The sequence below is a fragment of the Pipistrellus hanaki genome (assembly GCF_964339955.1).
Source record: "Pipistrellus hanaki genome assembly, chromosome: 9".
NCBI lineage: Eukaryota > Metazoa > Chordata > Mammalia > Chiroptera > Vespertilionidae > Pipistrellus > Pipistrellus hanaki.
This window is the reverse complement of record NC_140511.1, coordinates 20314866-20341978: the sequence shown is the minus strand read 5'-3', so window position 1 is coordinate 20341978 and position 27113 is coordinate 20314866. Positions and strand designations below refer to the sequence as shown.

The 27113-nt window shown below is 41.7% G+C and overlaps 1 protein-coding gene across 1 annotated transcript; it reads right to left on the bottom strand.

Moving 5' to 3' along the window:
* On the bottom strand, positions 1-27113 carry POU2AF2 (POU class 2 homeobox associating factor 2; the record flags this gene model as incomplete). The annotated part of the gene is made up of 4 exons (XM_084893655.1): positions 27015-27113; positions 4425-4467; positions 1654-1955; positions 1-402 (listed from the first exon to the last, which is right to left on the bottom strand). Exons 3-4 carry the CDS (start codon positions 1942-1944, stop codon positions 1-3), a joined length of 693 nt encoding a protein of 230 aa, XP_084749781.1. The 5' UTR covers positions 1945-1955; positions 4425-4467; positions 27015-27113.

Here is a 27113-nt window from a genome sequence, read left to right as displayed (position 1 = left end):
TCAGTAAGCTCGGCGGCACTCGTACGACCCCCACACCATGCCCCCGTCTTCTTTGGCCCACGGAGAAGGGTCCTGAAGGGCAGAGGCATCTGACCCCTCTTCTGGGGAGAGGGGCATTGCCTTGGGGGGCAGGTCGTTGGACACTGTGGTGAAGGGGGCGAAGGGATATGGGGGCGGGGTGGGGTACCCTGGTGTGTGGTACAGATCCTCCAGGGCATGCAACGAATAAGACTGAGCCCCAGCCAGGGGAGGTCCCCAGCTTGGGCTCCGGTGCTGGGCAGTGCTCCCCGACTCCAGCTGGGAGAGGCAACTCGTGCTGGGTGGCAAGGTCTGCAGGGCGTCGGTGGGCACAGAGTCGAGCTGGCTGAGGCCATCCGCCACTGTCTGCTCCCAGGAGTCTCTCTGAGGAGAATGGAAAGGTCACCACGGTTAGTCATTCCATGAGACTCTGATGTGAACAGCCTCCCTCCCAGCACGGGGTGCTGCTCAGAGAGGGTTGGGTGTCCTCCCGGTCCGAAGCCTCCTGGCCCGCAGCCTTTCCCTCTGGGACGGACTCAGCAATGAAGCTGCAGTCTCCCTGTAGGTCGTAAGATTCCTTTCCCAGACCACATGAAATGAGTGAAATGGGAGCATGAGAAAACGAATGTTTATCCTGCAGTTTGACATTTACAATGCACCATGTCCTCCATTCCTTTTGAGCCACACAACAGTCAGGGTCCTAGAAAGCCTTTCCACAGTGGGAAGTCGGGCAGCGGCTCCTGGAAGGAGTGGGCCTCTGGGCTGCCAATGGGCGTTTGAGTGGGCCAGGAAGGCCACCTGCCTTGCTGAGCAAAGAGGTGGAGATCGCATTGGCTCAGGATGGAAAGATTATGATTCCTATCATCTTCTATCTTGACACTAAGTTCTATCTTTCTATCCTGTCACTAACTAGGTTCAGTCTTCCATCTTGGCACTTAGTAGGTTCAATCTTCTTTCCATCCTGTGACACTTAGTAGGTTCAATCTTGCCACCCTGTGACACTTACTAGGTCCATAATTTCCATCCTGACACTTACTAGGTTTCTGATGGAGTACTCCCTTTGTTTAGCTGTGAAATGAGGCTTTAAAAACTATATCCTGGGATGTTGCAAGGAGTAAATGAACAAAGGAACAGAAAAGTTCCTGGCTGGCGTAGGTAATTAATAATGTCCCCCAATCTTCATCTAAAATCCCATTTTTAGAGAGATTCATTCCTTGGAGGGTGAAGGCTTCCCTGTTTTCTCTAAGGAGGGTGTTGGTGTTCAGAGCTGCATGGGTTCCCCTTTGGAAGGACACAGAGAGAACAGGCTCTAGAGAATGGAAGTGCTGTGGGAGGGGTAGGTTGGGGTGGGAAGCATGGTGGGAACCACTCCGACCCACCCCTCCCACAGCACTCAGGTGCCTGGTCTGAGGTGTAAGGCCCTCCTCTTGTGCTGGGGGAGCCATGGGAGAACACCTTTGGAGAATGTCCTGGACCGCATCTGTCCTGGCATCTCTGGGGGGCAGGTGCAGGGCAGCCTCAGGGGTCTCCAGGGTGACCACACCCGGTCTCAGTCCTGCTACCAAGCGCTAGGGCTGGCCGGAACACCCAGCCCTGAGCTCAGTCACCCCCTCAGTGAACTAGCTGCATACTCACCAGCACGAAGTGTGTGGGGTCGCTGGGGAGGGGTGGTGGCAGCAGCGGTGGCAGGGCCGAGGCCCCAAACAGCGGGCCGGCACTGGGGGTCAGGGCCTGCGGGCGGTGGTCCCCGTAGGGCTCCGGGAAATAGGAGTCCAGAAGAGCGGGGTGGCTCTGCCCGGCAGAGGAGGGCTCGCAGGGAAAGGGCCTGGCCATGCTGGCGGCGCACACATCGTTTGCGAACTGCTTGGTGCCGTGGAAGTCCGAGTCGGACAGGAAGGACCTCCGGACGCCGTAGTAGCCTGACATGACCGGTGATCCTGTTGCCAAATGAGAAGCAAACAAGCACTCGCTTCCTCCCGGGAGAGGCCAGGCGTCTGTGGCACATGCTCCAGCACATGCTCCATCCAGGCCGCCTTTAGATAGATACACGCCTCCAGCGTGTGAAGTGTGGCCACATGACCTCTTTGATGAGGTCCAGCCCAAATAATCATATGTTTGACGTTCCCTCTCCTTCGCTGATGAGTTCACTTTAGATGGTGCAATAGCTATTGGATGGTTCACTCCAATAGGTATTGATCCACAAGAGCCTGTGTCTGGCATATTATCTGAAATTCACTGACTCTAGATAAGGTGATACTCTGACCCCATCCTAATCCCCAGGTAGGTTGTATTCTTCCTCTAATCCTGTGTGTGTGTGTGTGTGTGTGTGTGTGTGTTATCAATATATATTATTGATTTCAGAGCGGAAGGGAGAGAGAAAGATAGAAATATCAATGATGAGAGAGAAATACTGGTCGGCTGTCTCTTGCAGGTCTCCTACTAGGGACTGAACCCATCAACCCCGGCATGTGCCTTTGACTGGAATCGAACCTGGGACCCTTCAGTCTATAGGCGGGCATTCTATCCCCTGAGCCAAACCAGCTAGGGCTACTCACTGACTTTTAACACCGTGTCTAGCACCCACCTACCTGGCTTGCTTTGGAATGATATGGCTTCTGTGAAATCTAGTTAGGGGAAGGACCACAAAAAATTGTCAGGCTTCGGGAGACCAGTGTTATTTGCTGCCCTCTTGTGGCCATAGTGTGGCCACTGCATTCTTGGGAAGAGAATGCATGGCAGTTTCTCTGGGGGAAACAGGAGAAGCTAAAACTAAGAGTCATATGTAACACTAAGGCGAATGCAATGGACCCAGAAAGGAAAAGAGGTGTTTGCTAAGGACTTTCTGACGCTGTAGCTCGGTCGCAGCAGGAAACATAATCACTGAGAACGTGCTCAGGGATTGGACTCAGTTAAACTGGCCTGCGCATGGTGGATGTGCTCCTATCGACCAAGACTAACACCTGGAGGCCACTGAAGGGCTAAGGTGGGAGGAAGATGCAGATGCTTGACTTTCATATCTCCCCCCACCCAACCAGTGACCACTTCTGATCTTTGCCCCTGCCACCCAGCCCACTCGTCTGTAGGGAGAGAAGTCAGACGGTCCTTTGTACCCTGACTCAGTCCTAGGTCACTCCACACACAGCACTTTGGCCTTGTCACATGATATGGTTCTTCATGTTATGCTCACTACTCTCCCACCTGAGTTACAACCTCTTTCGTAAGAGTGCCCTGCGGGCAGAGCCTATATTTTTATACATTTTCTGTAAACACGCTATTTTATTACTGTGTTCAACAGTTACATCTAAACGTACTCATTCATCCAGAACCACTTGTAGAAACATATAGCACAATGCTACCCACTTCATTTTTATCTTAAAATGTATAGCCCCGCACTTCTAATTTGCTCATGAGTTCGAAAGCTACAGTGAGGGGTTTTATCTTAAGCACATTTCCCTAAGGGGTGGGGAATCTGGAGCAAATGAAAATCAGAATCAATACCTAAGGTTCTGTCTCATACCACAGCGCTATATCCAAGGGAGTGGCTATGGCCGAGAACAGAATTAAGACTATGTACACGGGTCCCAGGGTCTTACGTTTATATTTCTAATCTTCAAATAAAAACAACCACAAAGAAAGATCCTCTGCTGTGTTAAGCATTTTTTTTTCTTCTTAAGAAAAGGAAGAATAATTTTAGGTGGTAAGAGAAGCTATGTAAGTTTTCCTTATATAAAAAGGAGCAGAATTCAGTGACAATAAAATATGAATGGGAAGCAAAATAGAGGCATTCAGACACGTGAACCTTCTGCTTATTCCTTTCCCTATCTATCTCTAGAAGTTCCTAAAATGATTAACCGTTATGGCACCTCTGAGTTTGGGATCTGGAAAGAATGTGTGTGTGTGCACCTAAGAAAGTGCCCACCGCTGTCATCAGGAATGCCCCCGTTGGGTCCCCATAGGGACATTTAATGAGACATATGTATTGAAATGAAGAAAAGACACTTAACCCAGTTCCTGACATACAGAGAGAATTCAATATATGCTTGTTTCCCATCTGCCCACAGGTCTCTCTCCTTGTGTGCTAAAGCAGATGCATAATTTACCAGATCATGGTGCCAGAATTTTAGACCTTTTAAAATGCCATCAAGAGCCTATATGCTATTGCCTTTACCCAATAAGCTTCTGCTAGGCAGATGATCCAAAGGCTGCCTGCAAGACAGCATGAATTCTAAATTTAGGAGTAACTGAATTAGCTCTCTCGTCACTGATTTTATATTTTAAAAACCACTATTTTAAGGAGGCAACATTTGAAATGTGCTGTTGGATGGTTATAAAAGAACCAGGGCCCAGGTGTCCCATTGAAACTCAAAAGGGAATGGGTGAATCGCTCGTTGGGCTGAAGTACTCACCTGGCACCTGGACAAATGGAGACGGAGAGGAGCCGACGCTGCCCTGGAAGGCAAAGACAGCGAGTGTTTCCTTCCTTAGTAGCACGTTTGGATTTAAAGAAAAAAGGCCAGGGGTATATTTTACAAACCTTACTTTCTGATAGGAAGGAGCACTGTTTAGGGGGCTAGAGTGATGGGAGTTAACTGACACTATGAATGTAAGGACTGGAGAACAAAGTTTTACAGGGAACAAAGATAGATCAGTTTTAGACTCTGTAACCATGCCAAAAGGCACTGGCTAGATGAAATGGACTAATTTACCCTTTGCTTTTTACTGTTTGTATTAATATCATTCATCAAAACTCTATTAAGTACTAGAGGCACAGTGCACAAAATTCATGCATGGCATGTGGGGGGGTGTCCCTCAGTCCAGCCTGCACCCTCTCCAATCTGGGACCCCTTGAGGGATGTCCAACTACCTGTTTAGGCCTAAACATCCCTCTCACAATCCAGGACTGGTGGCTCCCAACCATTTGCCTGCCTATGCCTGATTGCCCCTAACCACTTCTGCCTGCCAATCTGATCATCCCCTAACCACTCCACTGCCAGCCTGATCAATGCCTAACTGCTCTCTGGCCTGCCCAATTGCCCCTAACTGGCCTCCCCTGCTGGCCTGGTCACCCCTAACTGCCCTGCTCTGCCAGTCTGGTTGCCCCTAAATGTTCTCCCCTGCTGGCCCAGTCACCCTTAACTGTCCTCCCCTGCAGGCCTGGTTCCCCCCAACTGCCCTCCTATCCTGACCTGGTCTCCCTCAACTGCCCTCCTCTGCTGGTCGGGTCACCTCTAACTGCCCTCCCTGCTGGCCTGATTGCCCACAACAGCACTTCCCTGCAGGCTGGGTTCTCCTCCCCAAAAAAATGTTCTCCCCTGCAGGACTTTCTCCCCCACAACTGCTCACAATTGCCCTCCCCTGCCAAACATCTTGTGGTGGTCATCTGTGTCCACATGGAGGCAGCCATCTTTGACCACTTGGGGGCAGCCATCTTGTGTCTTAGAGTGATGGTTCAATTTGCATATCACTCTTTTATTAGATAGGATAGTATCTATCTATCTATCTATCTATCTATCTATCTAATCATCAATCATCTACCTATCTCTACCTACCTGCATGGCATTTGGCTTCAACATTGAATTGCTACATTTTTACTACCTGCACTCATGTAGAATCAAGTGCCACTGAGGGTGGGAACCCTGATTGTGACTTGTCTTCAGTGCCAGATCAGAGTGTGGTTCATAGTCAACACAATAAAAATATGTGGCATAAATACACAGTCCTCTAAACCAGCGTTTTTCAACCGCTGTTCCGTGGCACACTAGTGTGCCGCGAGATGTTGCCTGGTGTGCCGTAGGTGCAGACAAGACAAGAATTTTATAATTTTTCACTATTTTGTTTACTTAATATTTCATAATAAAGTAATTATAAAATACTTTCTTTGTGTTTATTTGATTCCTATTCAAGAGAATTACTTTATATATAGTCAATATAGGCACAGAGTTAAATTTTTTAACATTTTCTAATGGTGGTGTGCCTCGTGATTTTTTTCATGAAACAAGTGTGCCTTTGCCCAAAAAAGGTTGAAAAACACTGCTCTAAACCACAGGTAGTGAGCATAGGAGGCTGGGGGATATTGCCAGTTGAATTATATCCCCCAAAAGATATATTGAAGCCCTAACACTCAGTACCTGTAAACATGACATGATTTGGAAATAGAAACTTTAATTTCATCATTAAAGTAAGATGAAATCATGCTGCATTAGGGTGGGCCCTAAATCCATCATCACTCATGTCTCTTTAAGAAGAGGAGAGACGTAGCCACAGAGGGGAGAAGCCATCTGAAGACAGAGACAGGCATTTGAGTGATACACCCTCAAGCTGAGGAACACAAGGATTGCCAGCAACCACCAGAGCCAGGAAGAGGCAAGGAGGGAGAGTCTTCAGGGGAAGTGGGCCCTGCTGACATCTCCATTTTGGACTTCCAGTCTCCAGAACTGTGAGACAACACATTTCTGTTGTTTTAAGCCACCACATTTGTGGTTTTGTTATTTGAGGCCTAGGAAACCAATACAAAGACAGATTGACGATGAAATAGATGAGAAGTGGCATGGTCTGGGGGAGATGTGGGAGGAAGGCACTTGAGCTGGAATTAGGGGTGGGGTGAGGAACACATCCTGGAGGAAATGGTGCCTAAGCTAACCTCTGAAGGGAAGTGTTTCCAGGTGTATAGAGTCTTAAAATATACCAATGCCAATCTGGCTTTCAGGTGCTCAGGGACAAAGTTAAGTGGAAAATGTAGCTGTTTTAAAAGTTGAATCCTCAGTATCCAGTTCTATGGATCTGAGCTCTTAGCCCTGACCCTCACAGTCCTGTAGACTCTCAAGTGTGGAAGAGATTTGTATAGATAGTCTCATCCAGCCACTCACTCAGTGCTGAAATTCCCTCCATGGTAACTCTGCATGCAGTTAGCTTCTCGTGATAAAGAATCTGTTTGGGAGGGAGGTTGTAGAGGGGGAAGTGGTTAATGGGAAATTTATATGTGTATATGCATAACCCATAGTCACAGGCAATAGGGCGGTGAAGGCCTGGGAGAAGTGGGTGTGGGGTGGGAGTGGAGGTCTATTGGGGGGGGGGGGTGTGCATGCAGTTTAATGGATATAATTCCTATTGTCTCCTCAGCATCTGTCAGCCATTCTCACCAGCTGCCATGGCTCTGCCTCTAGTCTCTATAGAAAGCATGGCTAAAGTTCAGTCCATGCTGCCACGGCCCTTCAGCTTTTGACTTCTCTGCTATAAAAGCTTTCCTGGCTTTCCCGCCATCACCAATCCTCAAAATTTTCTTCTTCTGCCCAGGTGTAATTCTCACTGTGGAATTCCCAGCACCATATCCTCTCCAACCCAATTTTAATACCTGAGGACTCTACAAAGGTTTTACAATTTGAGTGTAGTTTATTTTATTTATTATGTGATAAAAATAAGCCTCTGTGTTCATTTTTCCTGCATAAATTTGCTTCCTCCCTGATGTGAAAATTAAACTCTCTGTCTCAATTCTTTATGGTTACCCATAAAATGTTACCTTGTCTATTTATCAAAGACTACAAAGAATATCTTAAACCTCTCACCAACAGACAAGATCCTTAGAACATTAATTCTCACTACCGCTCTCTTAATTTATATATGTACATTTTCTTTCATTTTAGCTAGTTAAAAAAATATATATTTATTGATTACAGAGAGGAAGGGAGAGGAAAGGAGAGAGAGAGAGAGAGAGAGAAACATTAATGATGAGGGAAAATCATTGATCAGTTGTCTCCTGCATGCCCCACACTGGGAATTGAGTCCCCAACCTGGGCATATGCCCTGACTGAGAATTGAACTATGACCTCCCCGAGTTCATAGGTCAATGCTCAACCACTGAGTGATGCCAGCTTGGCTTAGCTAATTTGTTTTTTATTAAACTTATACAAATTAGGCATTATCATTATTATGATTTTATCTGCTTGCTTTTCTTCCAGACTTTTTCCCTAGATTTATTTTTCCTTCTTCTAAACTAAAACTTTAGAACATTCCTTTTGTGGCCTTGATAAATTTGTTTCAGTTTTATTTAACTAAGAATATTATTTCTTTGGCCCTTGTATTTGAAATATAATATTGTTGTGTTTGCAATTGTAACTCAATATATATAATTGATTTTTTACAGAGAGGAAGTTGAGAGGGACAGAGAATTAGAAATATCCATGAGAGAGAAACATTGTTCAGCTGTCTCCTGCACACCCACTACTGGGGATGTGCCCGCAACCACAGTACAAGCCCTTGATCAGAATTGAACCTGGGACCCTTCAGTCCATAGGCCGACACTCTATCCACTGAGCCAAACCGGTTAGGGCCACAACTATTACGTTATAGTTATTCTTCTGCTGGCACATACCACTCCATGACTGGCTTCCATGACTGCTGTTGAGAAGTTTGTTACCAACCTCATAATTATTCTTTGTGACTATCTTTCATTTCTTTCTGAGTGATTTTTAATACACTCCTTTGTCTTTAAGATTTTTCAAGTTCACCTCATTTTATCTAGAGGTAGATTTTTTAAAAACTTGTCCTGCTTGGTATAGGATGTGCTTCATGTGTCTGAGGACTTATGTTTTTCCTAAGTTCTGAGAAAGTTTCATCCATTCTCTTTAGATAGTGCCTTGTCTGTATTACATTATCCTCTCCTTCTGGGATCCTTGGTTAGATGAATGTTAAACCTTTTACTTTTATCCTCTGTCTCCCTTAACCTCTCCTTACTTTATACTGATGATTCTCTTTTCTATATTTCAATATAGATTAGTATAGAGTTCTTCAAATCTACATCCAGCTCACTTAATTGTTGAGTTTTAAAAATGTATTAATTATTACTTTTTCATTTCTATAAATTCAATTCAATTTGAATTTATATGCTTGATAATTTTTAAGTCTTTTGTTGAGTGTTCATTATTTATTAAGTTATTATATACTTTTTATCTGGAAATTCTAATACCTGAATGCTGGGAATTTAAATGTATTTTTTATGCTGACTCTTTTTCTTAGTAGTATGTTTCCTTCAGCATTTGGTGATCTTTGATTGAAACTCATATCTGGGTAATCTGAATCTGTGAAAATTCAGGGTCCTAAATTCAGGTTGCTCTCCTCAAAAAATATTTATGTTTACATTTCTTGGGAGCCAGCTCTCTTCCAGCTTTCCCAAATTAATCCCAGAGTCCCAGGTTGAGCCCATCAAACTTGGCAACAGCTCAAGGACCAGTCTTCACATGTGAAGCTACTTTGGACACCCATCCTCAGGGGAGCTTGTCTTTGGGTGTAATCATTTTCTCATCATTCCATCTTAATTTCTGCTCAAGCCTTTCCCAAACCTCCTATGCCAACCCTACCCACCAACAGACCCAGCTTTGGAGATTTCCATTGCTTCCTGCCAGGTCAATCGTGTTTCATTGAAGGATCCAATTTTATGTGCGTGAGATCTCCCACCCCAGACCATCCATCTGCCTGAAACAAAATGGAATCCCTAAACATTAAAACTAAATATTCCTGATTTTTACACAGCACAAAAGCTTTTATTTTTCTGTGACTTTCAACAATTTTTACCATTTATAGTAATTTCATAAACATACTGTCAAACACACGGCCTAATGTATCATATGCATTATTTCATTTAATTATCACAACAACCCTAGGGAGAATAACCCTAGCTCCCACACAGGTTGTGCTGGTGTTTGGTTGGATCAAATAAAAACCTTTTGCCTCTTAATCATTTTTAGCTCAAAAATAAAAGTAGGAAAGCATCATAGTTAAAAATGTTTTTAAGTATAAAGGATATTAAGGACATGTAAAGAGAGATTAATTATGTAACTATCTAAAAGCTCACCAAAATGGTCAAGTAGGATTTATACTCCCCAGTCGGGTATCTATCTATCAATCAATCATCTCCTTAGTCTTTCAGTGAATATTCTATTTTTTTTTGGGGGGTCATCTTTATGGAGGAAAAATTTACATGTAGTAAAATTGACAAGTTGTAAAGCATACAATTTGATGGATGACAAATTTGATAAACTCTTGTGACCCACCACCAAAATCATGCATAAAACATTTCCATAAATTTATTTTATGGTTATAATTGGTGCTGCCCTCTCTATGGGTGGCATGGGAAATATTTAGAGAAATAAATATAAAAAGCAATGCTAACACGTCACTTCACTCCATCTCACAGAATATAAAGAGTCCTGAAGGGCCTGCATGGGACTGGGAGGGATTTCACTGGACAGGTTTCAGAGGTGGAACTTTCCCATCCCATTCCCAGATGTCGGAGGTTGAGCGAGAACAACCTAAAACATGCACCTTCAGCATGAGCACCAGTTGTCACTGCTCATGTGAAAGGAGAACTCATGTTCCTTTCTTACTTGTTTAAGATATAACACTCACCATGCTGCCACTCACCACATGAATCCCCTAGAAATAATATTGATATCGAAGAGTTCATAACTTTTGACCAAACGAGATGGTATATAATTTTTATTTTGCATATTGCAAACAACAGGATCTTGCAATGCCAGCTACCCAAATTTAGAGGTTTATATTTGAATGAAATTTGCCAGTGTGCAACTTCCTGTAGCTAACACAGCAGTCTCACAGCTGCCCCCAAAGCCCTCCCATGAAAATGAGTTAAATTGAACTAATAGGTCACCAAGGTAGTAAAGTGATAAGACTTTCCCTTGAGCACATTTATAGTCCATTTTTATGACCCTATAATATTTTTAGGCGCCAACCTAGATGAAGGAACACATTGAAAGGAAGAGATCTCTGTCTAACGTTTCACATTACCGTACAATATATTTTTAAAATTCTAACTATAAAGTTTAGAAAGTATTTCTTTAAACTTGAAGATAGTGCACCCTAACTGGTTTGGCTCAGTGGATAGAGCATCGGCCTGCAGACTGAAGGGTCCCAGGTTCGATTCCGGTGAGGGGCATGTTTCAGGCACATCCCCAGTGGGGGGTGTGTAGGAGGCAGCTGATCAATATTTATCTCTCATTGAAACTCTCTATCCCTCTCCCTTCCTCTCTGTAAAAAAATCAATAAAATATATTTTAAAAAGAGATGGATTTAAACTTCAAGATAGTACTATTAATGCTGAAACAATTATGATCATAGCCACTTGTGAATAAATTCCTTTTCAAAGAATATACAGTTATTATATTTAATTACTCATTGCCATTATATTGATGGTTGGGAGAGAGGTGGAACAAATGATGTTATAATGAACATTTTTAAAACCGTATGTTACTATCTGAATTTAGATCCTCCACAGGTCATGATTTTCCTCCAACTCTGAAATGAATGGAAAGTTAATGTAAGACAGTCAGCTTTTATATTGGGCACCTGTGTTAGGTAGAATTAATTTCCTCCTCCAGAAGAAAATGGGCAGAGATAATTAGATGCATGAGCTATTGTGACAAATATGATGTAGATCTTGGGTCATTCTGATTGGTGCGAAAGCTTATACAGTGACTAAACTATACCAAGTCTGTTCTAGTAAATCTTGCTGTTTTGCAAAGTTTGAAACAGGTTTTGATTTTTGGACCACTTATCTTGAGTTCTATAGTAATTTAATCATAAATTAGAAAAATAATCCATAATGAATAGAAACTACAGTTATAAGCACCTGTCATGTGTCCAGTGTTTGATATGATGTTATTTCATTATAAGGTAGTCATTGTCCTCTCAGGTTTACAAAGAGGAAAGCACAGAGAAGTTAAGTAATTGTGTCTCAAAACATCTATCTAGTAAATTACAAAACTGGGATTTAAACCCAACTTCTCTGACTGCTCCTGCAATCTCTCAATGGCACAACCAGCAGGTTCCCTGCACTAGCCCTTCCATGAAACCACAGATGTTTACTGGGCACCTCTGAGGTACAAGGCACAGTGCTGAATGTGGCAGTTGCTAGGGGAAAAAAATGCAACCAAACAGCTTAGATTATGTTCCACTCAGGGACACAAGCCATTTGTGGTAGAATAAATGTGGCCACGATTTCTTTGCAGTTCCTCCCATCATGAAGTGAAGTCTACCACCCTACCCCTTTGATTCTGGGTTGGTTTTGTGACTTGCTTTACTAATAGAATGTGACAGAGGTGATGTTGGATGAGATTGAGAATCTAGGCTTCAAGAGGATTTGCAGCTTTTATCTTTGCTCACTTTTAATCAATCAATCAATTAATTAATTAATTTTCACTTGATACTTTTCCATTGATTTTTAGAGAGAGTAGAAGGGAGGAAGGGATAAGGGGAGAGAGAGAGAGAGAGAGAGAGAGAGAGAGAGAGAGAGAGAGAGAGAGAGAGAGAGAGAGAGAGAGAGAGAGAAGAGAGAGAGAGAGAGAGAGAGAGAGAGAGAGAGAGAGAGAGAGAGAAGAGAGAGAAAGAGAGAGAGTGAGAGAGAGAGAGAGAGAGAGAGAGAGAGAGAGAGAGAGAGAGAGAGAGGTGAGAAAGACACACCGATTGGTTGCATCCCTCATGCACCCAGACCAAGGCTGGGGATTGAACCTGCAAACCAGGTACCCTAGGTATATGGCCTACCCTAGGGATTGAATCTAACCTGGGACCCTTTGGTGCACTGGCCAATGTTGTAGGGCCAGGGGTCTTCAAACTACGGCCCGCGGGCCACATGCGGCCCGCAGAGGAGTCTGATCCGGCCCGCCAGGTTTTTTGGGCAGTGAGCGCAGCTGAGGTGTTACAGTAGGAATTAGTAGTTCATATAGTCCGGCCCTCCAGCTTTCTGAGGGACCATGATCTGGCCCCCACTTTAAAAAGTTTGAGGACCCCTGTATGTAGGCACTAAGCCACACTGGCCCAGGCTACCTTTGTTTGCTTCAAATACTGCCTTCCAACTTCCTCTTAAGAAAGTCACTTGAGCCTCCTGGATGTTGAGTGACAGCATGGAAGTGAATCCAGGCCCTCCTGCTGACAGCTAGCATATGCCACACAGGTGAAGGAGCTATGTTGGACTTTAGCTAAACACAGCTGCATGAGTGAGGCCTGGGGAAACCGGCAGAGAAACTTCCAGCACACCCACAGAAATGTGAGAAACCAGAACAATTATTATCAATTACGAAGGTTCCAGTGGGTTCTCAGGTAACGGATACAGACATACCCAGGAAATGGTAGATCATGGGTTAGATGCATGGTCATGCTCTACATACTGCAGAAGTCAAAAGGCGGAGAAACCAACTTGCTGAGGATTTGGACACTGAAGGATGAGAGGGAGGATGCAGAAAGAAGAAAGGGATCTCAGGCACAAGGGATTTTGTGAACCGAGCACACAGCTGGGAAAGCACACCCACCTCTTATTCTTTAAGAGATTATAAGTAAGTTGACTTGTCAGGAGCAGAAGTTCCACTGAATTGATTAAATAGAAGTGTATTGTGTGCCTATAATGTAACAGGATCATGGTGATTTCCAGGAGTACAGGGAGGAGTAAAGTATGGATCCTGTTCTTAGAGAGCATGCCATGTCATAAGGAGCACAGTTACATAAGTATATGTAAATAAAAACGAGGGTCGAAAGGACTAGTATTTCATGAATACTTCATGCTAGACTCTGAGTCAAACACTTTACATGTATTAATGTGTGTTGTTTCACCCTTTTTTAGTAACAACTAACATCTGTGTGCTTTACGTGCTTTGCACTCCCCTAGATGATTTACATGCATGAGCTCATCAAATCTGTACCATTAACCAATGAAATATATTGTTGTAAGTTGTCATCTCTAGATTATGTATTGGAAAACTAATAAGTAGTACCAGGTATAACAAACTTGTCCAAGGTCACAAAGCTAGTAAGTGACACAGGATAGATTTCAATCTAGATTGATTATAACCATGACTTAGTGTAGATAGGGGTGAGAAGTTGGTGGAGGTAAGAACAAAGGGAGGGAGAGAGGTGGGCTGCTATCTTGAGGGAAAGTGACTGAACGCATCATACTGTAGATGATATTTGAGTCTAGTTTTGAAGGATGAAAGGAAAGGAATAAGCAGACAGAATAAGTGGTGTTATAGCTGGGGACCAGAGCGATGCTCGAATGTGTGCAGGAAGTGTGCAGACAGAAAAGCTGAGGAGAAGCTATCATGGGGTGGAGAAGCTAAGCCAGAAAGAACTTTTGAACCACGCCAAGGAACTTGGTCTTTGTCTGGTAGCAGGGAATGTCCCTGACAAGTTTTTAGCAATGTGGACATGGTGACAGTGGCATTCTAAGCAATTTAAACAGGTGCTGAAAATGATAGGTCAGGGATGGTTTGGGGGTGAGTTTTAAGTGATTTGCTTAAGGCTTTCAAATGTATAGAGGTAAAATGAAGACTAAAAGACATTTACATTTTCTCTAGGGGAAAGGAATTTATTGTGAAAACACCAGTGTATGCCTCTCGTAACAGTGCATGTAAATATCTAACATAGATTTCAATCTTCATTAACTTGAAGTGGTGCAGCAACTTAATTTCATTATAATACAGCTAAAGGCCCAATGCACGACATTTATGCAAGAGTAGGCCTTCCCTCTGGTACCCAGGACCCGGGCTTCCCTCGCAGCCCCAGCTTTGTCTGGAAGGCCATCCGGAAGGTTGTCCGGAAGGCCATCCGCCCTAATTAGCATATTACTCTTTTATTATTATAGATAACATAACAAAATTCTGGAAGATTGTACATGAAACTCAGAGTGGTGAGCCCTGGGAAGTAGGAGGGGATGAGTGGGGGCAGAAGGTTGGTATACTTCTCCTGTTTACTTTATACTTTGTACTGTTTGAAATTTTACCATGCGTCACTTTTGTAATTAAAACAACTAGCTAATAAAAGCTAAAAAAATACAATTTAGGTTTTATATCTTTATCATAAATCACAATTTCCTAATAAAACGATGATTCCAAATGTCTGAAATTTCTGGTACATGAACTATTTTATAGCCTTTGGAAAGCTAAAGCAGTTACAGAATTCAAAATCTCTGACAACTACTTGAAATTTTGCTGTTAAAACTCTCCTGCTTGGCACAAAATTATGCCCGGACTGTCTCTGTGAGGAAGTGATTTCTGTTGCCTAAGTTACAAAAAGAATCACATTTTTTATTATCCCTGGGCCTTCATGTGCCTTTGGATGCTTTTTGCATTTCTGTAGCTAGGTTAGAACAAGAACCGCGGGGATGCACATTAGCAGGTGGTCCCGTACACTTTGGCCAGAACTGAATCTGCAGGCTGCAGCCCCGCCCTCAGACTTGCCGTGGCTCTTGTGCTGCAAAACCTGGCTCTTTCTGAGAGCTGTGCAAAAGAATTCACCACCAGGAAATATTTTGAATTTCATGATATTAAAAATGACAGAACCAATAGAGCAGCTGAAAAAATAAGTTGCTTGCAAAAGGTTCGCCTTTATTATTATTTTTAAAAATTTCTGCAATTGTGAAGGAGCAGGTGGTTGGGTACAGAACACAGGGAGCCCTGGAAATGTGGTTTAGTTCTCCAAATAAGGCAGGATAGTGGGCTAATTAAAGTCAGACAATGGGTCACTCTGAAAGCCTTGGATAAAGCAGCCATTCAAATGAATAGCGCAGATATAATGTGTACCTCTGCATTCAAACATTGGCATTTTGAGTTTATAAGGCATTGCCTACTCAGAATTTTTGTGTGTGTGCATGTGTGTTTTAGGTTCTTTCTAGGTTCATGAAGGAGTAAGTTGGCAATGTTAACAAGCAATATGCAAAACACTGTGCTATGGGAATGTGTACCAGGGTAAACATTGATTCCCTTTATCAATAGCTTTGCAAATGTTACAGATAAATGGATCCCTCCTCTGGCAATTCAGAAAAGAAAAAAAAAGCAGGAAGGGCAAATGAGATGGACCTATTTGTGAAAAAGCATAATTTCCCTAAGAGATTTAGTAACTAAACACAAAGAGTGGAGGTACTGCTAAAAATAAGAAAAAGAAAAATCATGTAAGAAAAATAATACCCAGCAAAGCAAGGCATGCTGGGCCATGTGATGACCATTTGCTGTACCCAGGTAAGCGTGAAAATCTCACCAAAGTGGGAACACATTGTAGCATAGGTTCAATTTATGAGTCTTAAAGAGATGACAAAATGGTTTTTATGGTAAATTGTAAGAAATCAGAGGAGAGCATGAATATTTATTGTGATAGCAGTGGTACAGACATTTTTTGTACTCACATGTCCTCAGAGATTGGAATGCCTGCTAAGCAGAAATTGACTATAACATGTATGTGCTCTGTTCTTAGTACAGGGATGTCTGCAATGGTTGTGATTTCTCCCTTGAATTTATATATGGACAACTCCCTACATTTAAGGCTGTGGATAATCAGTTAGTTTATTTACATCAGTTTATTTCTTCTGCTTCTTTCAGCCTTTTTATTGTTGTTTAGCACCAGCATTAGACTAGCACACTATATACATTGTCCAAGTTTTAGTAGGGTTCAGAGGGTATATCTTGATTAAAATTAAATTTTGATATTAGTATATATGTAGGCTTTCATATGTCTTTTGTATGGAATACAAAATGTTGGCTTTGTGCTTAAGAATGGAGTCCATTGGTGGTCCCCATCTCCTCATCTTTTCTCAGACTTTCATAAGAAGGGAAGAGCATAAAGGTATTACCCTCCAATTTCCTTCCTGGCTATTGCATTTATTAAGAATATGCATATGATTAGTTAGTGTAAAAACCTATGAGAGAATGCTGCGTACCACAGAGGTTGGGAGAGCATCTAAGAGGTGGATCACCAGAGACAGCAGGTAAAAGCTATCGCTCTCTGCTTTATTGGGCTCAGGGATCTCTTCCAGCCCTCAGAGGGATGTGCTTTCGGCCTTTTTAATGGGAGAAGTGGCATTCTGTACCCAGTCCCAGGAGTGAGCCATGGGATACCAGTCTCCAAGGTCAGCTTGAAAATATTAAGAAAATCAATCTCCCCTCATTAAAAGGCAAAGCAGAAAAGGTCAGCGCCAAATGGGTTGAGTGAGGTAGGCCCTGGAGAACTCTAGGAGGACGGCAAAGAGTCTTCTAGAAGGTCAGTGTGGTAGGTTTTCCTCTTTTATAGAGAAGGCTGGGTGCCATGGAGAGCCCAAAAGATTAGGGGCCCAGCAGTGGTGGGGAATGACAGAGAGGAACTATATTCTGAAAGCAGGTTCTGGATGGCACTGGAGAATAGTTCTAGAGAGAACTACGAACTTGAACTTGCATATAGATGTCTGAGTATCATAGGAAAGAAAGGCTTTGGTTCTGATTTGAGCTGGGTGTGGCATCATCTGAGCAGCCTGCAGAATCACGATAGGGCAGGCAGGGAGACAGGCATGAGGTGGAGAGGAAACCAGAGTCATGATTGCAGCCATCAGGTATGGAATGTGAAGAATCAGGTGAGCATTGAGCAGGGGGGCTAAGCAAAGTGGTTATTCCAAAGCCAGTCCTGCCTTGGGTCCAAATCTAAGCTTCGCTGCTCTATAAAGAGGCTTAGTTTCCACATCTGAAAACAGGAGTGTTGCCCTCTCAAGACTGTGGTGCTCCTTGTTGATAAATGAGATGTATTTAGAACTGCATAAATTAAACTATTTGTGAAGTCCTGATTAGGAACCCAGCAGTAAATGATAGCTGTTATTATTGATGTTCTTTGTACCTTAGAGAGAATTGAAGTGATGGAAGGGGATCCAGGATTAGCCTTTCTTAGAAGAATAAGAGAGTTCAGCTTAGCCTTGGAGATTGGGGGTAGAGGTGCCAGTGGATGGAATATGTTCTGAGGTTGGGGAAACTATCAAGTCAGGATGAGAAAGAGCTGTACCCAGTGGGGAGAAGGGGAAATGCTGTAAGTACCAGTCCCACTCCATCTATACCTCTCATAAGATTATACAATCTTTTGTCATTGAGGAAATGTAGGTTCAAAAAATAACATTATTTAAGTCAACAAATTGGTAGCAAATCCTGATCAAAATGTTAAGACTTTTATTTTCTTCTTCTGCCATTTAAGGTTGGAGTTTCATGAAAACGCCGTAATTGAGAAATACAATACTTTGTTTGTTATCCAAGACTGGTTAAGTCTTTGGATATTGACAACTGCAGAATGAGAGCAGTTGGATTTACAGTATATTAATGAAATGCACCAAGTGGGAGATTGGCTCTAGCCACTTGTCTTTCAGAATGGACAAAGGTGAAATTGCTGAGTCAGAATACAAAATAAAGTTGCTAACTGTGGCTTCTACTGTTCCATTCCTCATGGTGAATCTATTCTTCCAACCTAAAAAGTCATCCAGTGGCCTTTCTAATGGCTTGACATATTATATTATGTTAGAATCTGTAGTAATGGAAACAGGAGTATCTAACTGCAAAGACTGCTGTTCAGAGCTGGCCACAGTCTTGTGGGTATCTACCTATATACAACAGACTTTCCCTGTGATATTATCAAGTGCTACCATGTTCAAGGGACTGTAAATACCATGAAAGTGGCCATTTATTGAGCACTTACAACATGCCATGTACCAGCTATACCAGGAGCTTTGTATACATTATCTGATTTCATTTCCATGGCAACTTTATGGTGGTATCACCATCCCCATTGACATAGGAGGAAACTGAGGCCCAGAGAAGTTAGACCACTTTCACACATTATTAGTACAATCTGTCTGACTCCTAAATATAAGCTCTTCACCATTCAATCACACTGCTATTCCTCTTGGCTGGAGACTCCAAAAGGAACAAATAGAAATAGAAAGACATTAGCCAGTTGGAGGGAGGGGTTTAAACAAATGGTTATAATGCAATGTAGTAAGTCTTTTAGCAGATAGATATGCTGGAGTCTATGGGAGTAGAGGGAGAGTCTGGGAGACATTAGCAGGCAAGACTAACACTCAATTTGGATCTGTCTTGTACCAGGTCAGGTCTTCAACCTTCTCTTTCAGTTCATCCTGCAGACCAAATTGGTCAACCCACCTCATATCGCAGACAGAGTGCCACCTCTCCCTCTAGACCACCCTGTGTTCTGTTTGGACTTCATCCCTCCTCACCGCTCACTTGGGCTATCTTTTTCTTTCAAAGCCTAAGTGAAGGTCCTTATTCCTCTGAGAAGTCTTTTTCATGTATAATTCCTTCTCCCACAGCTGGACTGTACATTTCTTCAATCTTGCATCACTTTGAATTCTAGGTTCTTTGCAGTAATTAATAGTAAAAGGGTCGAATGAACACATACCATGTGCCAAGCCCTTAACAAAAATTAAATATAACTCTTATAATAACCTTGCAAGGCAGATATTGCCTTCCTTCGACAGTAAGATCAAGTCACTGTGCAGTTGGCAAATGACAGATTTGGGATTTGAATTCAGATCATCTGGATCCTGAGCCCCAAATCTTCTCCCAACAATGCTGTTTATGTCATAGATGGAGAACTTCAGGCACCCTGAGTGCTCTAGGGTCCCAGACAAAATAGTGATCTCAAGTATCATCTCAAAGATGCTTCAACTTGGCTATGAGCTAGTTCTCAGAAACTCAGCTCTATTTAAAATCCTAAACTGTGCTGAAACTGGTTTGGCTCAGTGGTAGAGTGTCGGTCTGCGGACCGAAAGGTCCCAGGTTCAATTCCGGTCAAGGGCATGTACATTGGTTGCGGGCACATCCCCGGTAAGGGGCGTGCAAGAGGCAGCTGGTCGATGTTTCTCTCTCATTGATGTTTCTAGCTCTCTATCTCTCTCCCTTCCTCTCTGTAAAAAAAAAAAAAAAAAAAAAAAAAAAAAAAAAAAATCAATAAAATATACTTAAAATTTTTTTAAATAAATAAATAAATAAATAAAATCCTAAACAGTGAAATGGAAACATTTGAGACATGAGTAACAATAATAAAGAAGATAAAGAAATGGGACTAGGTCTTAAAAGTTTGAGTATTAAAATTGAATACTGTGCCCTAACTGGTTTGACTCAGTGGATAGAGCATTGGCCTTCAGACTCAAGGGTCCCAGGTTTGATTTCGGTCAAGGCCATGTACCTTGGTTGCGGGCACATCCCCAGTAGGGAGTGTGCAGGAGAGAGCTGATCGATATTTCTCTCATAGATGTTTCTAACTAGCTATCCCTCTCCCTTCTTTTCTATAAAAATCAATAAAATATATTTTAAAAAATTGAATACTGAAATGGGAGAGATGAAACTTTCAACTTTTAGAGAGAAGCTCAGAGAGAAGAGAAAAGTTGCCTGAGACCACCATAGCCAGAGGAATGGTTCAAATCGATTGAGGAAGGGGTAATTTCTCATGTCTTGGGTGCATTTTCCAAAGCTTTAGAGAAATCAAAGAAACTTTGAGATGCTGCAATATACAGTTCCCAATTGTGTATTTTTATTTTTTTTATTTTTTACATTTCTCAAGAAGTCCAAATGCAAATCACAGATACGCACATCACAATGTTTACACTCGGTGGTGATTGAAGTGTGCTTGTGATTGGTGCCATAAAACAGCAGCTGGATATTAAATTAAACAAACCTATATTAGCAGCCCTGATAGAAAGACAGACAGTTATTAGGCATGAAGCTAGGCAATGCACATCTGTTCCACAGTTAGAGTTTATCCACTTCTCAACAAGAGCAAACACTTCCGATTGCTCTATGCCATAAATGCAGTATACGGCACCCATTTGCCGTCTGTTTCTCCAAATTTCCCCACCAATATGCATTTCTGGGTGTGCATTGATTTCCTTCCAAAAATAGGAAAAATTTTAATCAAAGTGCCCAGCCGACAATTTGGCCTGATCTTATATGTTCTTGATGGGGAGATTTTAGCTGTTTATATAAATGTAAGGATTTGGGAAACTATAGAAAAAAGGAAATAATTATTAGTAATTGTGATTTGGAAAGTAAACACTTGAGACTGGTATAAAAGAATCATGTCAAGTGGAGATAGTTAAAAATTGGCATGTAAATGTATAATATGTATAATTCAAGGTTGATAGAATATAACCTTGAATTATACAAAAAATATATTTTCCACTTGGGATATATTTCTTCAATATTTTCCTCAGTTCAGACCTTCCAAAACAACTAGAAATCTTCACTTATTTTTTTCTTATGTTTATGTAGAATATTAAGTTAAAATAACTTTCATAGCTATTTCCTTATTGTTCCTCACTATAAAATTCTGGTAAATGAGCAGAGAAAGAGCTATTAGTGTGTCCATAACAAACAAAAATAAATAAATAAAAATTGAGCATCAGCTCATGATTCTCAGGCTCATTTATTTTTTGTTAAACCTCACTTGAGGATATTTTTTCCATTGATTATTATTTTTTTTTAGAGAGTGGAAGGGGGTGAGAGGGAGAGAGAGAGAGAGAAGAGAGAGAGAGAGAGAGAGAGAGAGAGAGAGAGAGAGAGAGAGAGAGAGAGAGAGAGAAACATCAAAATTAGAAAGACACATAGATTGGTTGCATCTTGCATATGCCCCGACTAGGGCCAGGGATTGAAACAGCAACCCAAGTACGTGGCCTCAACCAGGAATCGAACTCAAGGTCTTCCAGTGCATGGGCCAAAGCTCTAACCACTGAGCAAGCTACATGCTACCTGGGCTGAGCAAGCTACATGCTACCTGGGCTCTAGGCACATTTTAATCTCCCCCAGCTGCATTGTATTTCCCCTTTCCATGACATAATTTAAATTTCAAACTGATTTTAACTTTCTGCTCAGCAACTTAAAAAAGTTTCACCCCATGCCAGCTGTTATAAATCCAATGATTTTAAATGAGTCTTTTGATACTTCATGAAAAACTTGATTAGAAAGCACAATAGCCTGGAAGTTGCTCACTGAATTTCAAACCAAAATGAAAAGTGGTGATGATTAGGATTAGTGCTTCTTTTTCTTGTTATCCCTTTCCCCCCTTTACTATAAATAACTGAGAGTTCACTGAATTTTGAGACATTATTAAAATCTCTGAATAATTAGCCTTTATGGATATCAATGAAAATAGTTTTTAATCGAAAAGAAAATGCCACCTAACCTACATCAGAATTCTAATATATATACTTTTTGGTACTACATGTTGGTGAATGGCTCATATCTTAAATATTCTGGTAGAAGGTTAGCAGTGTAATTTGGAATAACAGAAAACTTGGAGAGAGAAAGAAAGAGCCATTATTTAAAAGCAAGTATCCTCGGTAACAGTGTGAAACCACATGACTGTGGCTGCAGTGTATGGCAGTGGTTTTAAGTACAGTCTTTGGTGAAAGTGGTGTGTGTTTTTTTTTGTTTTGTTTTTTGTTTTTTTATGGAAGGGAATTTTCCCCTTTTGATTTCTCCTGCAAAGATGTAAAAAACACTTCATGGTATCACAAACAGATGCTCTTAGGGAAATTGTGGTAAAGCCGGATCAATATAACCTGCGTAAACTTGTCAAAGTGTTGGCCCGAAGAGCAGAGCAGCAATTTGGACATTAAGTAGGAACTTCTACAGGATATTTATTAGGGGACACAGTTCCATAACAAATGTGTATTAGCTTCCTCAGACCACTGGCTTAAAAAATTTACCACAAACTGGGTGGTTTAAAAAGACTGAAATCTATTCTTCCACAGTTCTGGAGGACAGAAGTCCAAAGGAAGTGTCAGCAGCGCTGTCCTCGCTGTAGGGCTCTAGGGGAGAATCGTCCAGGTTTGATGGCTGTCTGCATTCCTTGACTTGTGGCTGCATGACTCCAACCTCTAACTTTGTCATCACATCCCCTCGGTCTCTGTTGTGTGTCTCCTCCTTCATGTGTGTGTGTGTGTGGGTGTCTCTCAAACTCATTCTTACAAGGGTACACGTGATCGTGTTTAGGGCCCACCTGGTAATCCAGGGTTTCACTTTTCAAGATTATTAATTACTTATTTTGCCCCATGAGGTGACAGGGATATGACATGGGATATTTTGGGGACCATCTCTGGCCTAACATAATATGTATGATGGGACCTCCCATCTCCTTAAGTTAAGGCTTTGACTGGTTATAATCTATCTTGTTCAGTAACAAATTTTGAACTTGTGTAAGGGTGGCTTCCTTATCTGAAACGATTCAAAGTATGATTCCATGTCACCTAGTGCATTGGTAAGAGAAACAGGAGGTAGTCTTAGTATTACCTATGAAATCAGAGCTCCCAAATACCTGCCAGTAATATGATTCTCCATGATTCCTACTCTTGGGTTTTATTTGCAACAAGAACAGAAACAGGTAATCAAGAATGGATTATTAGTGAATACAACATCCTTTTTGGGATATATGCAGATGATCTAGAACAGTGGCAAAGAAGATGAAAAATGAGCAGGTAGACAATGAAATCAATACATGAAGACACCTAAACTGTAAATAACCACATTTCAAGTTTATATACATTTAACTACCCAAATTTGAAAGACCATTGAAGTGAAGATAAGAATAAGATACTAGCATTGAAACATTGGGGAATTTATATAAATGAGGTTAAGGCTGAGTTCATACAGCCCCTCAATTATGCCTAAGAATAAGTGCATAGTCAGAGCTGGTTTGCACTTTTCTAGTCCTAGAAGTTCTTTGTACATAAATATATTTTCTTGAGTTTCCATTACCTTTGTTTGCATGTGTTATGGCTTGAAAGTTTATGTCCTCCCCAAATTCATATGTTGAAATTCTAGTGCCCAATAAGATGATATTATGAGGTGGGAGCTTTGGGGTGATTAGATCATGAAGACAGAGCCCTCAGGATGGGAGTAAAGCCTTTATAAGAGACCCAAGAGATTTCCAGGCCCCATGTGAGAATACGGGGAGGCATCTACTCCCCAGAAGAGGGCCTTCACCAAAATGAGACCATGATCTTAGACTTGCAGCCTTCAAACTGTGAGAAATGTTTGGTGTTTAAGCTATCCCATTTGTGGTATCTTGTTTAGCAGCTGAAATAGACAAAGGTAGCATGAGTCAGAGATTTTTCTATTCTCCACATCGATCTTTCCCTTAAAAGGAATATGGAACATGGAACTAGAAGTCAGAAAACCAGCCACTTTCTAACTGAAACATAAAAATAATAAATTCCCTTCCCTTATTCTCAACTTTTTAATCTCAAAAATGGGAAACCATGTAAATATCAATATCACAGAATTAATGTGTCAAATGAGATAACACATAAGGAAATGTACTTTAAAAAGACCTTATGTAAACGGTGTTATAGTCTTTATATCACATGGCCATGCTGCCTGGTCTTTTGTATTTAGCATTCAGTCTAGTGCTTGGTTATATTGTCTAGTATATTTTTAAGTGGGTAAGTATTTTTCTTTTCCATCAGGTTATTTGGTGTTTAATGGCACAGACCATGGATTATGAATTTTTTTGTAGCCACTTTCACTATAACATTTTCAATGTCACTGGGCCAATAGCAGTAGTTCAACAAGTTCTTATCTGGGTAAAGATAAGAACTATGGCTGTGGTGTGAGAGGCTTCGCTGCTTGCTCTTTGCTCCATGGTAAAGTTCTCAAGGTCTGATGTGTAAAGATGCACCCAAGGAACTTGTTAACAATGATATTCCTTGGCTCCAGCCAAATAACTCTATGTTAGTAACATGGTAAAAGGACCAGGAATCTTTATTCTCATAAAATAATATAGCTTATTATTAGTTATTTTTATAATTGTTATAGCTCTTAAAAAAAGTAACATCAACGAATAAAGAAAACACTATTTGATAGTCACAGATATTGAACAAGAAGTCATGTTAGACATTTTTAAAAGAAAAAATATATTACCATTTGGTCTTTTTATGTAACTCTGTTGGGTACAGGGCCTTTTTGTTTGTATATAATACTAGAGGCCCAGTGCATAAAATTTGTGCATGGAGGGTGGGAGGGGTCCCTCAGCCCGGCCTGTACTCTCTTGCAATTCAGGATTGCTGGCTCCTAACTGCTCACCTGCCTGCCTGCCTTATCACCTCTAACTGCCTGCCTGCCTGCCTGCTTGATTGCCCCTAACTGCTTACCTGCCTACTTGATTTGCCCCTAACTTCCTCTGCCTGCCTGATTGCCCCTAACTGCTAGCCTGCTTGCCTGATTGCCCCTAACCCCTCTGCCTGCCTGATCACCCCTAACTGCCTCTGCCTGCCTTCCTGATCACCCTGCCTGATCACTCCTAACCACTCTGCCTGCCTGTCTTATCACCCCTAACCATTTTGCCTGCCTATCTAATTGCCCCTAACCACTTGCCTACCTGCCTGATCACCCCTAACCGCCTCTGCCTCAGCCCCTGTGGCTTTATCCGGAAGGACATTAGGAATGATGTCTGGAAGGTTGTTCAGCTGTCCAGTATAATTAGCATATTATGCTTTTATTATTATAGTTTGATGACAATGCCAAGGAGTGAGTTTCCTCCTCACTCACACTGGGAAGATACAATATCTGCTCCTCGACTATGGTGTTATCTTCACTGTGATCTGTATCTTCCCAATTGACAGGTTGCCTGTAACTTTTATCATGTTGCACAATTTTAACTAGAGTTGTGGCCAAACAATTTACAGTACTTTCATGAAGCTGTGGTTCATTTAAAGTAGATGCTGAATTCTCTCTCTCTCTCTCTCTCTCTCTCTCTCTCTCTCTCTCTCTCTCTCTCTCTCTCTCTCTCTCTCTCTCCTCTAGATAGGTATAGGTAGTTTTAACACATGCCCCACACACCCCAGATGATTCTAAGCAGGCACTATGAGAAACACTGCACTAGGAGCAAATAAGTAGCCAATTATTTCGATTTCTCTTTGTCATCTAAGCTCCATTTGTTGAACTAGAAGAGAGGAGATCGTTTAAAGGAAAGGGAGGCAGAAAATGTGGATGGAAGGAAATATAATCTGGGGTTGCTCATTTAAGACATGTCCTAGAGATTTGATTTTGGAGCAGTGTTGGGCATGGTGCTGACATTCAGAGAACACACCTGGGAGACCAGTGCCCACTGTGTGCCAGTCCCTGAGTGAGGGGCTGTCCATGCTTGCTCAGTTATTCCTGGTCATCTGCTCTGTGTCCTGTACCCAGCAATCCTTGACAGATCTTGATATTTATGTTGTTGTATTTTACCTAATAGATAATGATTATATACTCTCTTGATAGCCAAATACTTTTCCATTCTTGAATCTTTTTTTTTTTTTTAAGAAGTAGTGCCACTACTTAAACATTTTAGGCACAGAGCATAGCTATTTATGGAGACACAGTTGGCAGTTAAGGGTGTTAGACCTAAGATGTCTCCTACTAGGATTTTTTCTTTAAACTTTTTATTAAATGTATTGGGGTGACTTGGTTAATAAACTTATATAGGTTTTAATGTACAATTCTATAATACATCATTTACATATTATAGTGATCCAACCTCAGAACTCTTTAGTTGGCATCTGTTTGGATCCCCTTTATCTTTTATTACCCCTCACCCCCATTCTCTCTGGTTACTACCGTACTGTTGTCTGTGTTTATGAGTTTTTGTTTGTTTGTTGACTTGTTGCTTTCAGTGTTATATCCCACATATGTATGAAATCATACGGTTCTTGACTTTTTCTGTTTGACTTATTTCTATTAACATGATATTCTCAAGATGCATCTATGTTGTTGCAAACAGCAGTATTTCATCTTTTCTTATGGCTAAGTCCCACTAGGATTTAAAAATCTGACTTTGCATGTTACAGAGAGGATTCTTCTAAGTTGTCTCTATCAGGCTTAGAATAACATGTGATTATTTTCACCATCTGAGCTTTTGTTGATTCATGACGGGGTGGGCAGGGGGTTGAAAAGGCATAGCACAGTTTCCTCTCACAGCCGCCAGCTGCAGTAGTCAGCCAAACAGTGAGCAGAGCTCTTGAAATAGCTTGACAGATGTGCCATGGTGTTAATAATAGTAATTATACTGTAAGTGCCAGTAGAAGGAAATATTTTCAATAGAAAATATCAGACTCAAGAGGTGAAAGGTTGCTGTGTAAATAAAGGAAGAGGGGAGACAACTAATCTTAATATAAGACTTACCCCCACCCCCCAAAAAAAGACTTCAGAATGTATGAGACTTACACTGAATCTTGAGTTACTTGTCTGCTTGGATCGTTTTTCTGCCAGCAGATCTTTGACTGTGTGCTTCACTCTCACGCCTTGATACACTCGTTTGCTGTA